Here is a 14252-nt window from a genome sequence, read left to right on the forward strand (position 1 = left end):
CAAACATCCAAGTACAGTGGTACCTCAGTTTTGGAACGTCCCGGACTTCGAACAAATCGGAGTCAGAACGAAAAATTCTATATTGTTTTGCTTCAGATTTCGAACGAAAATCCAGAACTCGAACGCCCCCGTAAAAAGCCGGAAAAAACATAACGTACGCGGACCGATCAGCTGACCCACGACGCGCTTTGTTATTGTGTATAACGCAGCCTCTGTATGCAGACGTGTCTCATAGTTACATTTACTGACTGGTTTTTCTTCATATTGAGGTGTAAAACCTTTCCTGTCTCCGCACTGGACCGTGGTAGAGTGTCACAGGGGGGGTGCTCGCTCTCCACACCTCCGAGGCTGGAGCGCACACTCCAGGGTTTGATGTCCTGTTGTGGGCTGGAGCTGGGACAGGGATGAGGCGAGTCTGGGACAGAGCGTTACTTGGTTTATGACTTTGTCACAGCCAAACTGCACAGAAGCGCACATTCAGAGCTGGACACGCACCGGGCACCTCTTCACTTCTGGAGAGACGTCACTCACTCGGCAACCCCTCCCACATGCAGCGGCCACACACATAGAGGAACAGCGCACCTGCAGCAGACACTCTACATTCACTCCTACAAAAGACTATATATATATATTTTTTTTTTAATATTTTTATTCATTTATATCAGCCACAATAATAATCATATAAATGCACATACACATTGAAGATCTTGGCTGTGCGACAACAAAACCCAACTATTATTTATGTAACCTATTAACAAAAAAACTCAGCGTGGATAAGGAAAAAAATAAAAAATAAAAAAAAACAGTAAATAACAATCATTTGTTTACTTAACGTACAATGTCCATCTTGTACATACAAAAGACTATTTTAAGGCTTGGAACACATTTGTTCTTTTTCCATTCATTGTAATGGGAAAGATATGCCTGTAGCAAATACAGCCATCAAGTATTGTCAAGTTAGTGGTATTTTCTTATCCCCCTGGTGAGCAGGCTGGTTCTTCCATGTGTTTCTATGCACCTGCTTTGTGCACTGTCCTACGGGAAGATGGAGGGTCCTTCTCTACTGTGAACACGGTGAGGAATCGTCCTAAATCACTTGGTTTGCTGAAGCAAAACATTGAAGCATTGGAACACCTGATTTACATTATTTTACGCACTGAGCAAATACTTTGGGGCAAAAGCACCCAAAAAAGCAGTGAGATAAAATAATAGTATAATATAATGTAGATTGTACTTAAGTTATGTAGTTTAACCACATGTAGTTTAAGACTCCCGAACCCTGGAAATATCCAGTTTATTCACCAACACATGGTGACAAAGATATAAAAACCGAAACGATAAAACCACTTTTATTCTCACACCACAACAGGAAAACGGAATAATTATTATCTTTTTAAACAGTTGAGTTGCGAACAGCGTGTTTCCTGTTTGGACTACGAGCGTTTCAGATTAAAACTACTTCCGCACTTACTTTGAAATCCCTAACCGGTAAATGCCGTGAATCAAGTGAATGACATGTCTCTTTACCTTTTCATTCGAATTGGGTTATAAGTGATGATTAATAAATTTTGCGGTAATTAACGTGCTTTGGAAAAGTACCCAGATATTGGGGGGAAAAAATGTTAAAAATGTCCTCCCCGCCTCTGGAAGCGATTTAAATGGTAATTGATGGCCTCAATAAAAGACAGAATTTTAAGGGTTTCAGGGTTACATTTGCAAATATACACGGTGTTCGATTCTCGGAATCAAGCAGTTCGCTTTAAGTCCCGGAGCGATGATCCTGAGCATCGTCCCGAGCTCCAATTCAGAAGTCCGGTTCCTGAGTATCGTGATGTGCAGGACGGAGAGGAGGCGGGGGGGAGGGACGCGCGCGCACCCCCCACGCGCACAGCAAAGATGGAGGACGGGGCGGCGCGGAGCTCCCGTCTGTTGCGACGTCTTCGTGGATTCTGGTGAGTTCCCTTCCACACACGCACGACCTCGGCGGCGGTGACGGCCGCGGCCGCGGCCGGTGCGGCGATGCGAGGCCGCGGCTCTCGGTTCCGGAGCAGGTGCTGCGGTCACTGTTGTTGGAACAGACGAGCGGGACAGAGGACTGATGGAGATGCGGGGGGACGCCGCCGTGGAGGCTCGAGTCAGCGGGTCCGGCACCGTAGCAGCCGGCTGGTTCACCACCGGAGAGTGAAGCCGGTCTGAGGCCTTGTTGTTGTCATAGCTGCCGCTGATGCTGCAGCATCCTCCATCCACAGCAGACACATGTCAGCGAGCAGAGCGGGGACCACATCAGGAGAGAATCCAGTCCCAGTTGGATGGTCTCTTGCCTCCATGACACAGGGTGTGTCCCCTCTTATTTAGCCTCCAATATATTTATATATATATATTTAATCAAGCAAATCCATCAGGGAACCTGAGCGTTCAGTTATCGGCACAGATTCCTCGTTGAAATCGAGATGTTCTGTCAAGTTCTGTTTGACCCAGACTTGTTTCACATCCCAACAAATTCTTAATATATTGTCCTTTTTTGGGAGTATATTTCCTTTTTGTTAAAATGTAGTTTTTTCTGTGTCAATTGTGTAGTCTTTAATGTATGCATGCTGCCATAACAACCCCAACTCCCCCACTGTGGGAAGAATAAAGGCAGTCTAGTCTTATCTAATCTACAGTTGAAAAACAGTCCAAGTTACTCCAGAGAAGTCAAAGAAAGCATGAGGGAGAACATTTAGATCCTGCACTCAGGATATCTTGGTCAACAGTGTGTCACAACTACAATGCTGCCCCTTAATGCACTGCACTTTGGAAAAAAATGTGCTTCATAAATAAAATGGATTCAGGAAGTATTTACACACCCGGAGTGGTTCTTAAAATAAAGTACTGAATAACGTTTCTAGATGACGCTTCTCACCATGTCTCTGGCGCTGCATCAAATCATGTTTTGAGAGAGAATGTCAGACAACACAGCGGGCTTTTTGCTTTCTGTGTGAAGATGGCAGCATTTGAGGTGGATAACCAGACTACACAAACTAGGACTGCAGATGTCTGTCTAGAAAGTTTTAAATATTGATACATGTTTGGAAGCAAGTGAGGATTATGAAAGTGTTCTGCATCCTTTTGAGTAGAGAACAATTCTGTGTATTTTCTGTATGATTCCAGAAGAATCCTCTGTAAATCTCTCGCCTCCACTGCATCGTCGACAAGTTGACATTTCCCAATGGAGACATCAAAGGACACACACCTTTCACATCACATCTTGAGCAATTAAAGGTCAAATATAAATATAGAGCTGAAACTAAAGATGGTTTTGATAGTATATGACGTAGTATATGACATGTACGGGCTGACAAACACACCAACCTTGTTGTGTTTTAAATAGTAATTAAAAATCGAAAAAAACTATCTAAATGGTTGGAAACACCTGTGTGTTGTTTTGTTTTATGAATTTTAATTGCTCAAAATGTGGTGGGAAAGTATGTGTCCTTTGATGTGGGTTGGGTCAGTGTTTGGGTCGCGGTTTTGGTGATGTAGCCTCGGCCATTTCTCCTCTTCCTATGAAGAGAGACACATCCACATAGACACCTCCACTTGTGTAAAGATGTGTGTCAGATTAAAAAAAAAACACTGGTTTGTGCATAAAATGCTGTAGCTTTTATTCCTGGAACAATGTTGAACCTCATTTTACAATACCTTTTAATAAAGGACATTCTTAACAAGGTTTTAGGGGTAGAAACAGAAGACTCGTAACTCGTAAGTTCTAGACATGACTATCCAAAACTCACTCCTCCAACCTCTTTTTTTCAGACATTCTCCTGCTGACAATGGCGTCCTGAAGTCTCGCTCCAACAATACTGGACTCCCACAAACACAGAACCCATGGACCCCCAGGAGGCCGAGTCGGGTAAGGAGCCACAGGACTTCAGCCGATCCCGCCACCATGGCGGCCAAGAGAAGCGCAACAGATTCAGTGACGCCCAGGCTGAGGGTTCCGCTGCTGAACCGCCTCAAGTGGTCCACCCGATTCCCCGCCCAGCCGTGACCCGCTACCGAAGACAGGGGGACAGCGAGGCCCGGATCAGAGCCCAGCAGCAGAGACACCGGCAGCGCCAGCAGAGGGAGGCGGAGCGGGCTCAGCTTTTGGCCCAGGAGCAGGAGAAGCAGCAGAAGAGGAGCCAGGATGATGAGCGGGAGAGAGATGACTCGGTGTTGGCCCGCTCGGCCAGTACTGAGAGTGGCTTTCACACCCACACGGACCGGGCCGAGGGCGACGACAACCTGGCGATGATGTCCCTGGAGGGGCAACTAGAGGCTGAAGATGAAGCGGGGAATTACGAGGTTCAGCTCCGACCTGAAGCAGAGGGCTACAGTGAGAGGGCTGAGTCTGAACAGCAACACCACCCACTCCATAACTATCCGCCTCAGTCAGTACCAGGTGAACTCTTGTCTGCAGCCCAGGATCCTGAGGGCCAGGAGGAAGTTCAAGAGATGCTCAACCACGGCTACTCAAACTATGTGTACTCGCAGCCCATCGCCTGCTCGGGGGGGCGGGGCGACTTCACCTCCGGGGCAAGCCTGGACAGCATAGATGCGTCTGCAGACGAGGTCTACTCAGAGCCCTACGACATCTACGTGCTGTCTGAGCACGTTTATGAAGAAATCTGCCCGACCACAATGTCCTCGGCCGTGGAGGGAGCTGAGGACCGCGAGTCTGCCCGGAAACAAAGGGATCATTTCCACTTGCTGGACCGACAAACGGGAGGTTGTGACTACCAAGAAGATTCGGTGGGCTCCCGCTTGCGTCACTATGACGAGCGCTCCGATGGGGAGTCTGACAGTCCAGAGAAGGAGGCGGAGTTCGCCCCGTACCCTTCCACCGACCAGGAGGAGGATGTCAACAGCGTTGGGCTGGAGGTGAAAGGCAATGCAGGTGCACTGCACAAGGTCACAGAGGATGGAGGAAGTCAGCCACCACAGGAAGAGGAGGGGGCTCAGCCAGAGCCCCAGACTGATGCGGATGTGAGCTCCAAAGCTGCGGGCCACGGGAGGAAAGCCAGGAAACCAACCCTGAGTCCAGCAGAGGATCTGGGGACGCCGAGAAACAGCCAGGAGAAGCGGGATGCCATATCATTGGCCATCAAGGACATTAAAGAGGCTATAGAGGAGGTGAAGACTCGGACGGTCAGGTCTCCGTACACGCCAGACGAGCCCAAGGAACCCATCTGGGTGATGAGGCAAGATCTCAGCCCGACCTCTGAGTGCACCCTGCACCAGTCTTCCGGGGAGGTGAGTGATGGTCTTGATTTTCCAAACAGAAACATTTGACTTCAACTTAGCAACTTGGCGGTTCGACAACTGAATATTTAGATCCAATGGTTTCGCTTGGTAATCTTCATTACATGATGCTATTAATCTTTTATTTTGGTAACATCCTGGTTGATAACTGGATATTCAGATATCCACCAGCGATTTTACTATACAATACAACACCACAACCCTGTTAGCCAACAGGGCGTCTGAACCCCTTTAACCTCCTGGCTTTTTGGAAGCTCCCTTCAAGGCCCCTTCTGGAGTTCTGCTTGGCCACAGTGCACTCTCCAGCCAGCTAGGGGGCAGTCTCTCCCCCGTACAGTTGCTCAAGCTGAGGTTGTGAGGGACAGCTGGGCAACAAGGTCAGAGGGCATTTCTGTTAACATAGGACTGGAGTTACATCCACGTAACTGCTGGATAACTCTTTGTCTTCCATCCTCCACCCATGAACCGACTTATAGTCCGGCAAAGATACATTACTCAGAAGGCAAATCTGGAGCTCCAGGTGCCATAGTTTTTCTCTTGGGTTTATGTTTTGTTTTTAATTGATCCATACGCATTCATTTGCATCATCTTCCAGCTCAGACCCAGAAAGCTCAGAGGAAGTCTGGGAGGGGAGTGTTCTGGCAGAGGGATTAATAAAATAATCATGTAGTGATGACTGACCTATAAAAGAGAGAACAAAAACTAAAGGATGACAGCAAGAGAGTTACATCTGGAAGCATGTTGGCTGGATGATCTTCCACTTATCCTCCAGCTGGATCTGCCTTTGTCTTCAAACAGCGCAAAAACGCATCATATAATTACAGACAACAATACGCTCTCAGTGACTTTGTTTACTTCAGGTAAAATATATTTTTTTTCATGCAATATTAAATGTTGTTCGCATTATGTTTCAATCCATTTGATCAATTAAGTTTGTTGGGTGCCACCTAGTGGCGGGTTCTGATTCTCATGTGGGGACGGTGCCAGAATCCTTGGTGGTGTTGATGGCGTGTGATGGAACATACTAGTTGGTGCATACATGATGGTGTCCTCACACAGATTCATCACCCAACACACCTGAATTATTGATATGGACGGGGGCGGGGGGAGACAGGTAAAGGCCATGGAAGGCTCAATAATTCAGTGACGATCAGGTGTCTGAAGAATTGTTTGTCTTTGCCACCTGGTAAAACAAAAGTAGCTGCTGACACAAACATTTTGGTAGGAAAAAAATGCAACTTAGATCCAAATATTTTTGCGCTAAAGCGAGTCCTCTTCGTGAATAAACATAATATGAAGCGGGTCTGAGGTGCAGGAGGCTCTTGCTGAGGCGAACCTGATACCTGAGTGTCACCTGAGGAGCCGCAGCAGAACTAACCGTCTGAGCATTCGGGGACTGTCGCTGGAAACGCATCCACGTTCTTCTCCCTCAGTCATGGAAAACTATTGGATGTACCAAGTGGAGAAGCTGGAGGAGCAGCAAGCTAAACTGCAGCAGGAAGCAGAGGAAGAGGAGGTTTGGCTCTTCATCTCTGTGTGACTCACTGAGGCTTCGCATTCCAGGAAAAGTTTGGGTCCCAGGGGTTTATCAGGAAAGATCCTCAGTCTTGAAGAAAATGGAAAAAAAATCTCTAGAGAATTATCGAATGTAGAAAAAGCTTTTGCGGGGACCTTTTGTCCTCAAGTTTAAGCCTCAATTTGAGGATGAAAACTTAAAAATAATAGGGTTTCAGTTTGGGTCAGAGTTCTGGTTGAGGTTAGCCATGTGTTTTGGACGGTTAAGTTTAGGGGGAGAGGCTGGGGAAAGGGTTTGAAGGCTCTTTTTCCAGCAGTGTGAAAAGCCTCTTAACTGATTTAATCGTGAAAATAAAAGGAGGAATACACAACTTAATTTAGAAGCTCAATAAACGTTGTGCAGTTTGATGGTTAATCTTAATTTGAATCTATTTGGTTTATGCCAAGGCTTTAGTTCAAACCACTTTAGTCCAGAGTTTTCTTCATGTTGAATTACTTGCTTACTCTTGGTCATACTCTTTCCTTTTTTACGTCTTAAAAACTGTTCTGATGCTACAAGCATTAGCTGCACATGAGGACGTGAGTATTCTTATGCTGCTCACAAGGAAGACATGGTGAACTGGCAAGGAGAGGAAGCAAGGATTGTTACATGGATGTAACCCTGGTTCTTAGAGGACGTAAGCTCACTGTCTAACGGACTTCTCTGGCGGCTACTCCCCTCGCGGTTCCTGACCTGAGGCTAACCTGAGATCTAGCCGAGTTGAGAAACCTCTAGTTTGGTCTGGTCCTGGTCTCACCCATCATTGGCCTCACTCTTGACTCGGGCCTGTGTTAGGTGGACTGGACTACAGCGATCGCCCAGTTCTCTCTCTCCTCTCCAGGAATTCTGTGTGTTAGGGAGAACTTTCCGTTCACTGGAAACTAGCTGAACTAAGAGACACGTGTAGCTTTTGACTACCATTAAACAGAGTTGGTTTTGTCACCAAGGAAGTGAAGACCCTCTGCAACACTTTGCTTTCCCTACAGTCTCCCGGCTCCAGCTCTCCGTCGCCTCCTGGAGCAGAGTCGGCCATCAGTCATTTGCTGCAGGAGGACCCTTCAGAGTCGTCTCCCTCCGGCAGAGAGGTGAGGACTTGCCTCAGTGCTGCTGCAGTGTTGTGTTTTCCTCTGCACTGACTCCTGTGTGTTGGTCACCAGCCCAGAAGAAGCCTGGCGTCCTTCCCCACCTACGTGGAGGGTGAGTCTGCCCTGACTGAACTCTCTCTAGTCTCTGACAGCTCTTTAACACTGCTGGTGTCTGTCTGCTGGATGTTGCAGTCCCGGGCCCCTGCGACCCTGAGGACCTGATTGATGGGATCATCTTTGCCGCCAACTACCTGGGTTCCACTCAGCTGCTGTCCGACAAGACGCCGTCCAAAAACGTTCGCATGATGCAGGCGCAGGAGGCTGTCAGCCGCATCAAGGTGGCCACCACTCACTCAGACGTGACTCAGCTCCTCACTCTTCACACTGAGACTAGCCTCTTCTGTCCTCCATCATCCTGATACAGATCAATGTTAATGGATAGGGCTGTAAATAATGTGTGTATTAACCTGTGGCGTCTGTATTCCATGGTGAGAGGAGGCTGGTTCTGATCCAGCTGAGATTTGGTGAGAAAGCTGAAGATGCTCAAGCCATTTGTGGGTGTGAGTGTTGTGACTCTCAAGTCACTGTCGAGGTGCGATTATGCAGGTCGATCTGTGGGAGCAGGGATGCGACACGTGTGGGGCGACAGGGTCGCACATGTTCTGTCGCCTTGGCAACCCTTCCATATTCACAGTGTCTCCTCTTCAACACACATCTCTCGGAGCTCTAACTGACGTCTCTGCTGCCTGTTCCTTGTCTGCAGATGGCGCAGAAACTCGCCCAGAACAAGAAGAAGGTGAGTTTATTTTTTAAACCACTTTTTGCCTGACACTTAGTGATGATCTCCTGGAGCTCCTTTTACTCTAACTGCCTGTCCACACCTGAGTCCAACCCATTGATCAAACGCACAAACAGAAGAAGAGAAATCAGGTCAGGTGGCATGACATCAGGGAGAGTTAAAAGAAACTGGGTTGGGACTTTGGATTCAAAGTAGTTCTGGTGCTAGTGACCCATTACGGCGTCACCTGTTTTGTGTTTTCCTGAAACTGAAGTCTGTTGGATTGTACAGACTGGATTTCTCAACTTGAGTTTGGCTAATGCTCATGAAATCCTGATAAAATATTGAATGATTTTTATGGTGCGTTTCAAGGTTCCCGAGAGCGACCCGCAGCCCATGACTGAAGTCGACCTCTTCATCTCCACCCAGAGAATCAAAGTGCTCAACGCTGACTCACAGGTGACTTGGCAACAGACGCTCATGAACTGAAACCCCATTTTGCTGTCCTTCACACCCTGCTTCTGTCGCTCCAGGACACCATGATGGACCATCCTCTGCGGACCATCTCCTACATTGCTGACATTGGCAACATCGTGGTGCTGATGGCTCGCCGCAGGATGCAGCGCTCTGACTCTCAAGAGGAGCTGGAGGCTTCCGAGCCAGGACAGGACAGCAAGCGCCAGTATAAGATGATATGCCATGTGTTCGAGTCCGAGGATGTGAGTACCTGATAGGAACACTCAGATCTTCACTGCTGCACTGGCTGCCTTGGCCAGTGATTCCTGACCTCCATCTCCTTCTCCTGACCTTCAGGCCCAGCTCATCGCTCAGTCCATCGGTCAGGCCTTCAGCGTGGCGTACCAGGAGTTTCTCCGGGCCAACGGCATCAACCCTGAGGACCTGAGCCAGAAGGAGTACAGCGACCTTCTGAACACTCAAGACATGTACAATGATGACCTCATCCACTTCTCCAAGTCAGAGAACTGTAAAGATGTAAGTGCCTTGTTTGAGAGTGAAATCCATCATGTGCCAAACTTGGACAAATACATCGACCTTAAGCTGGTGCTGAAGACCTCTCTGGGGCCTCAGACTTGGGGCTTGGTGAGACAGGGCCACAGAGCACAGGAGCATGAGGTCAGAGTCACTCGTCATTTCGTTCCTTCTACGGCACATAACCAAGATCAGTAATAGGTGAGGTGACCATCAATGTAGGGATAACTTTGGGGCCATGAGGTACATCCCCCAGGTATTATTTGGTTGGAGAGTCAGAATCGATTCTCTGGTTTGAGTTAGTGTTTTATGATTGGAACAAAAACTCTGGACAAAGAGGCAGTGGGAGTGTGAGCTAAAATGCGACACTCAGTGGCCGGCTCCAGAACTGCATCCAGCGGGCCACAGCGGATCATACGCCAATGGTGATGTTGTTTTGGTTGCACCAGGTGATGGTGGAGAAAGCAAAGGGGGAGATTCTGGGCGTGGTCATCGTGGAGAGTGGTTGGGGCTCCATCTTGCCCACCGTCATCATCGCCAACATGATGCATGCTGGACCTGCAGAGAGGTCCGGGCGACTGAACATCGGTGATCAGATCATGTCCATCAACGGGACCAGTCTGGTGGGGTTGCCCCTGTCCACCTGCCAGAGCATCATCAAGGTTGGTTGGCCATCTACTGAAGATCTTTATTTCTGCCATATTTTTTTTGCTCTCCTCTCTATCAGGACCCATGACGTCACAGCTCTGTTGATCAAATGTCCTGCAGTTTTTCTGCTGCTTGTTTTAACATTTCATGTTTCCATGACAACTGTTACAGCAGAGATCCATCTTGTAACACTAAAACTCTGGTTCAGGGTCTGAAGAATCAGTCGTGGATCAAACTCAACATCGTTCGATGTCCCCCAGTGACCACTGTCCTCATCCGCCGCCCAGACCTGCGCTACCAGCTGGGCTTCAGCGTCCAGAATGGCATTGTGAGTCTATCTATCTGTCTATCTATCTATCTATCCATCTATCTGTCTATCTGTCTATCTATCTATCTATCCATCTGTCTATCTATCTATCTATCTATCTATCTATCTATCTATCTATCTATCTATCTATCTTATCTGTCTGTCTGTCATTGTATTTATTTATTTATTCTTGGGCCAAAAACCAAAATAATTTTTATGCCAGTTTCATGAAACAGTGTCCTAATTTTGAGAGGCCACTAGATGGCACTGTCTGCTCTGAAGAAACATTTCAATGAAACCTTACACCATTTTTAAACCAGGTTTGGGGCCTTTCAGGAGAGATTTGTAGCATAATTTGTTCAAGTTAAACAAATCATAAGGAAAGTGTCTTGGTTTTCTTCATAGATCTGCAGCCTCATGCGGGGCGGCATCGCCGAAAGGGGCGGGATCCGGGTGGGACACCGCATCATTGAGATCAACAGTCAGAGTGTGGTGGCCACTCCACACGAGAAGATCGTCCACATCCTGTCCAACGCTGTGGGGGAGGTGAGTTGCTGTTCCTGCTGGCAGGTCAACTGCCTCTCAGCATCCTGTCATGACATCACCTTCCGTGTCCCAGATCCACATGAAGACGATGCCGGCCGCCATGTATCGCCTGCTGACCGCCCAGGAGCAGCCCGTTTACATCTGAGAAGCCCCGCCCCATCCGCGTCACGACACTGATGGTCCGGAACGAGCGGCACTTTCTTTCTCACTCTCTTCACGGAAGGTGGAGAGGACGAGGAAACACTTCTGAAACTTGATGCTATAGTGAGTTGGACACTGCTTCTGAGGCTGACCTCTGACCTATACACTTTATGTACCTTCTGCCACGCTGCTATTTTACTGCCTTCACTCTCCATCCTCCCGCGACTCTCTGACCAACCCTGCTCCATGCTCTCACTCACTCTCCCGCAGATGTACCAGCCTCTCATGAGTCTGGTTTCCTCTGCATGAGGAGCAACCCTACGGTCTTCCACTTCTAGACAGGTGTCCTGACCCTGGTGCACCAAAGCTGTCGGCCTCTGCTCCATATATCTTATGGGGTTTGAGTCCGTCACAACCACAGCAGAGTCTCTGAGGTGCTGCAAAATAAACATTCAGACAGTATTTACGTCCAATTCATGGACTTCCATTGGACAAACCTAATATATTTCACTCGCATCACTGATGTTTGCATCACTACATCTTATGCGCACATTATAGAGGGATTGATAAGGAGCCACTTGTCAACAGTTGCTAACAAAGAACAGTTATTTCAGCCCCTTAATCCCACTTTTCTCTTCAGACATGTTCAACCCAAACACACGTAAACTCAAGGCAGAGCTGCGAGTACCAACTGTTACAGTATGGGAGCGAGGGATGCGACAGGTCGACAAGGTTGCAGCTAGTGATGGGTCAATGAGGTGTCATGAAACAGTGACCTTCCTTTCAGAGGCCACTAGATGGCGCTCTTGGTTTAAACATGATGTGAGGTTTCGTTGAATTAGTTGTTCAAGTCCAGCCATTTTACTGCAGACAATGCCATCTGGTGGCCTCAGGACACTGTGGCCAGGTCGTGTTTGGTGTGGCTGTCCATACGTTTGTCATCCTCTCGTGTCTGCAGTGGCCTCCGTTGCTCCTGGTCTTTGAAGTTGCCTCATCGTGAGCAACCACAGTGTCAGACTTCCAATATATAAATGCCACGAGTGTAGCGCCATCTATCGTACCATTCTGTCTGGATTAGTTTGACCTCCACCTGGGGACGTCAGTGATGCAGGTGGGCCTGAAATAGTTAGAGTTAATAGCATTTTAAAAGTTCCGTATTTTTAATCACTCATATTGCAGAGATTCCCTGCAGGTAGAGTGGAATGTTTTGAGCATTTGTCTCTGGACCATTATAGCGAAGATTCAACTTCGCAAAATGACTGAATTAATGGTTGATTTTGTTTGCCATTGACCTCATGTCGTGGTGTATTTTCTTTGTAAGCCATAATCATCACAATTTCAAGCTGCTCAAAATATTTCACTGCTCATCGCAGTCAATCTATATTATAAAAGGGTTGAAACTGAGGCAGAGTTTCTCGACTCTGTGATCCACGCACAAGAAATGTTGGTGTCTAAATCTGTGTTTTAGACACAGAGCACCGCCGAGGTTCACAAGCACAGAATTTGACGTCAAATCAAGACACGTTTTTTGAGTTAGCATGACCTGGGGTCACTTCCTGTGACGCCTTTAGAGAAGGCAGAGGTCCCGCTGCGCTTGACTGACATCATGAGGTGATGATGGCTGACATGCTGCGTTCGAACTTGACCAAAACGTGGGGTCATTTTCACTTCACCCTGCAGATATAAGGGATGGTGTTGACAGCAGGAGCTGCTGGGCTCCCGCCCGCTCACTTCCAGTCGCGGTTCCTCCCTCTCTCCCCCGACAGCCCTCATGATTGTGCCGCTCGCACGGCCGTCGTCTTCAGTTCTCAGAACGACCTGTTGTAGCTTTAACCTGGGAACCTGCCGGTGAGAGAGTCACAGATGTTTACATCACCACACGTTGCTGCTCCCCCTCATTTTCTAGACACCAACTTTCTCACCTCGTCCCGAACACCTTCCCCGTCATCGACCCTTTCTTCTGTCGCGCGTCTGCTGCTGAACGTCCACTCCACGTCTCACTCTCTGAATGTTTCACTCTCATCATCATGGCCTTACTTTCGGACTGAAGAATCGGAAGCTTCTCGATGACCACCGTCTCCATCTTGTGTGTGTGTGTTCACTTCAGTGTACTCTGAGTTTAGACAAACTGCCGAAACATGCGTATATAAATGGCATATATTTAGAGAACTATGTACAAATGTGTATACAGTATATAAATCTTAATTCACTCAGTACTCACCATGGCTGCCGTGTACGTGACGATGGTGGGAGTGTTCCGAACTAACCGGCGTGGAAGTGCACTGGAGTGTGTTCAGTGTGTGGCTGCCGACACCGTGACGCTGGGTGGTATTTGTAAGTGCACTCCTCTTGAATGTAGCGCCGCCGCTAACAACGAGATATTTCATGTTTGTGTGGAAACTGTTTCTTTGTTTGCTCGCTTTTTCTGTGACCAGATTCCTGTACCGGAGCCAGATTGTTTGTTACAGTATGCACAACAATAAATGAGCAGCAGAAGGTCGTGTGGCTGTGTGGTGTGATGCCCAACAGGAAGCCAGATTTCAGCGATCAACTCACCGCGAAAAAAAAAAATACGGTCAAGAGTCTGTGGACCTTTTAAGTCGGGGTGAACCGTTCTGTTGGCATTAATGGAAACAGCTCAAGACACCTACATCTTTCTCCGCCTATAGTGAGTCCAGACTGACGCGGTGTAATGTCCGTCTCCATCCTGAACCCAGCGGTTCGGATTTATTATGGTTCTTCTGTCTCCATGGTGAAGAGAATACTGGACCCAACTAGCTGGTCGTTCTTGGTATCAACCTCAGTCCAGGAACTATGACTCTACTGTTACTGCACTACTGTAGAGTGATGTCATCTCACTATAAGAGCAGGCTAAACATCCAAGGTAAATAGCGTAGCAGTCATCTCACCCAGAGGTGG

At 47.9% G+C, this 14252-nt stretch overlaps 1 protein-coding gene across 2 annotated transcripts; it reads left to right on the forward strand.

Annotated features, from left to right (window-relative positions):
- Positions 1 to 1823: 1823 nt before the first annotated feature.
- Positions 1824 to 13815, forward strand: apba1a (amyloid beta (A4) precursor protein-binding, family A, member 1a). 2 transcript variants are annotated; one of them, XM_053871596.1, is made up of 13 exons: positions 1824 to 1952; positions 3796 to 5274; positions 7825 to 7923; positions 7996 to 8035; positions 8116 to 8261; positions 8687 to 8719; positions 9074 to 9160; positions 9235 to 9420; positions 9515 to 9694; positions 10141 to 10353; positions 10548 to 10667; positions 11052 to 11192; positions 11266 to 13815. In XM_053871596.1, the coding sequence occupies exons 2-13, from the start codon at positions 3868 to 3870 to the stop codon at positions 11335 to 11337; spliced, it is 2724 nt and encodes a 907-aa protein (XP_053727571.1). In that variant the 5' UTR covers positions 1824 to 1952; positions 3796 to 3867; the 3' UTR covers positions 11338 to 13815. The 2 variants fall into 2 exon arrangements, with proteins under 2 accessions (XP_053727571.1, XP_053727572.1); XM_053871597.1 differs by lacking the exon at positions 1824 to 1952 and adding an exon at positions 2186 to 2335.
- Positions 13816 to 14252: the final 437 nt, after the last annotated feature.

This window comes from Synchiropus splendidus, chromosome 7 (genome assembly GCF_027744825.2).
Source record: "Synchiropus splendidus isolate RoL2022-P1 chromosome 7, RoL_Sspl_1.0, whole genome shotgun sequence".
NCBI lineage: Eukaryota > Metazoa > Chordata > Actinopteri > Syngnathiformes > Callionymidae > Synchiropus > Synchiropus splendidus.

What these genes read in the sequence shown, in the direction of transcription:
- apba1a (XM_053871596.1), top strand. Translation starts at nt 3,868, where the DNA reads ATGGACCCCCAGGAGGCCGAGTCGGGTAAGGAGCCACAGGACTTCAGC. An exon ending in CTTCCCCACCTACGTGGAGG is followed by an intron (nt 8,036 to 8,115) that starts GTGAGTCTGCCC and finishes TGGATGTTGCAG; the next exon opens with TCCCGGGCCCCTGCGACCCT. An exon ending in TCAGCGTCCAGAATGGCATT is followed by an intron (nt 10,668 to 11,051) that starts GTGAGTCTATCT and finishes TTTTCTTCATAG; the next exon opens with ATCTGCAGCCTCATGCGGGG.